General features: G+C 53.6%; 1 protein-coding gene across 1 annotated transcript; it reads left to right on the forward strand.

The window, feature by feature from the left end:
* Nucleotides 1-339: 339 nt before the first annotated feature.
* LOC124704632 (ubiquitin-like) lies at nucleotides 340-1,042 on the forward strand. The gene is made up of 3 exons (XM_047236906.1): nucleotides 340-448; nucleotides 548-822; nucleotides 916-1,042. Exons 1-3 carry the CDS (start codon nucleotides 346-348, stop codon nucleotides 961-963), a joined length of 426 nt encoding a protein of 141 aa, XP_047092862.1. The 5' UTR covers nucleotides 340-345; the 3' UTR covers nucleotides 964-1,042.
* The last annotated feature ends 1,026 nt before the right edge of the window (nucleotides 1,043-2,068 follow it).

Raw genomic sequence — 2,068 nt, forward strand, 5'->3', positions numbered from 1 at the left:
AGATCTCTAGCCTTGTTCTTTTTTCCTTTTGTGGAAGGCGGCCAATGGAAAGATGGACTAGGAATCATATTCTCGGTGGGAAGGTGGAGAAAGTTCTGGACATGTACGTCGCTGCATGAGGTGATCCAACCCGGGCCGAGGATGTATTCTTACGTGGTGATTACGGTACCTTATGGCAGACATAATCGAGCACGTATCCTTCTTTCGTGCAGGGCGCGTTTGGTCTCACCGCCTTGTCTCGGCTGCTATATATAGTCCATGAAACACCCAGGCACCACCGTACCACCCCAACCACAACCCACGACGAGAGAGAGTTTTCATCCAACAAACCGCGCGCCGGCCAAGATGCAGATCTTCGTGAAGACCCTGACGGGGAAGACGATCACGCTGGAGGTCGAGAGCAGCGACACCATCGACAATGTCAAGGCCAAGATTCAAGACAAGGAAGGTGTGTATCGTTCACTCGTTCTTCATCGTCCAGTTAATTACGTTGTGTCGATCGATCTGTGATTTCATGGCTCATGCTAACTCGTGGCTTGTTTTGTAGGCATCCCGCCGGACCAGCAGCGGCTCATCTTCGCCGGGAAGCAGCTGGAGGACGGCCGGACGCTAGCAGACTACAACATCCAGAAGGAGTCGACGCTGCACCTGGTGCTCCGCCTCCGCGGCGGGAGCAGGGGCCATTACATCATCAAGGAGCCCAACCTGCTGCAGCTCGCGCTCAAGTACAACGAGAAGAAGATGGTCTGCCGCAAGTGCTACGCCCGCCTCCCAGCTCGCGCCACCAACTGCCGCAAGAAGAAGTGCGGCAGCACCGGAGAGGTATATATATATATGCCTAGTTTCAGCTAGAATTAATCATGCATCTTTTTCTCTACTCTGATCTCACCTGTGTACGTGTTTGTTGCTTGCCAGATTAGGGCAAAGAAGAGGTTCATCAGCAAGACCAATACGCTCAACTGAAGAAGTCGTCGAGGACAGAAAATTAGAATAGATTCGCTCTAGCTAGTTATGTTTTGGTGGCCTCAACTTTATATACCAGTCTCGCAAGTTCATCAAACTCTTTAATAATCATTATAAAGAGTTCATAGTAGAATTTATGCTAAGTATTTAGGGAATTCCTGCCTCAAGTTTGTTTTTATATAGTTGGATCGGTTAGTTCATGTTTTTCTGATATGAGATCGATCGTTTTACAGTTTACCCATTGTTCGCTGAGCCACAGTGAGCAGCACTGAAACCGTGACACGTTACTAATTCCTGCGCAAGGCTGACCGTATTCCTGTCTGAATAATATATGAGAGTAATTCCACTCGTGTGTGGCCACCCTAATGTCTGCATGACATATTTGCATCTGCAATCCGTTGATGTTCAATCCAGTCAACGTCTCTGAGCTGCACCAAACCGTCACATCGTTACTTGAAATATCTCTGAACGTATTCGTCTGAATACATGCAGTCACCACTGACCAGTAATAATCCACATCACCAGGCAGGCCTGGCCAGAAACGGGTAGAAAGTGGCAGGAGTTGGTCGATCGATCTCCTGTTGCTTACGGCATCTCCAACCATACGACCCAAACGAACGTCATCGGTCGTTCGATTGTGGCTGTTTGGGTTGGCCTCCAGAGATGCGGATAGACGAGGACGTCCGTGCCTTTTTTTGTTCCCCAACGCGCAGTGAGACCCAAATTAGTGTCCATCTTCTCTAGCAATACTAGTACTAGTTGGGCAACAACCAGCCCAGCCAGCTCCGCCCCATCGAGCCCTGGTCCGGCGGCTTCCATCCCTGGCAGGGCGACCTCCGCGCCAACACGCACGCGTGGCAGGCAGAGGCGACCTTGGCCGACGAGCCCCTCGCCACGGGCAGCACGGCGACCTCGGCCGGACGAGCGCCTCACGCGGGAGCACATCGACGCGCGCACGACGAGCAGGGACGTCCAGGGCGTCGTAGTCCCGCGGCGCGGCACAAAGGGGCGAGCGCGGCACAGAGGGGCGAGCCCTCTCCGGCAACCTCCGCCCCGCCCACGGCCAGGCCCCCCTCCGCCCCGCTCCCTGCCCTCCCCCGCGGGC

This window comes from Lolium rigidum, chromosome 3 (genome assembly GCF_022539505.1).
Source record: "Lolium rigidum isolate FL_2022 chromosome 3, APGP_CSIRO_Lrig_0.1, whole genome shotgun sequence".
NCBI lineage: Eukaryota > Viridiplantae > Streptophyta > Magnoliopsida > Poales > Poaceae > Lolium > Lolium rigidum.

Bases quoted from the DNA above. Each gene is read 5' to 3' on its own strand.
- LOC124704632 (XM_047236906.1), top strand. From the start codon at position 346: ATGCAGATCTTCGTGAAGACCCTGACGGGGAAGACGATCACGCTGGAG. The intron at 449-547 runs GTGTGTATCGTT...CTTGTTTTGTAG, and splicing joins CAAGATTCAAGACAAGGAAG to GCATCCCGCCGGACCAGCAG. The intron at 823-915 runs GTATATATATAT...GTTGCTTGCCAG, and splicing joins AGTGCGGCAGCACCGGAGAG to ATTAGGGCAAAGAAGAGGTT.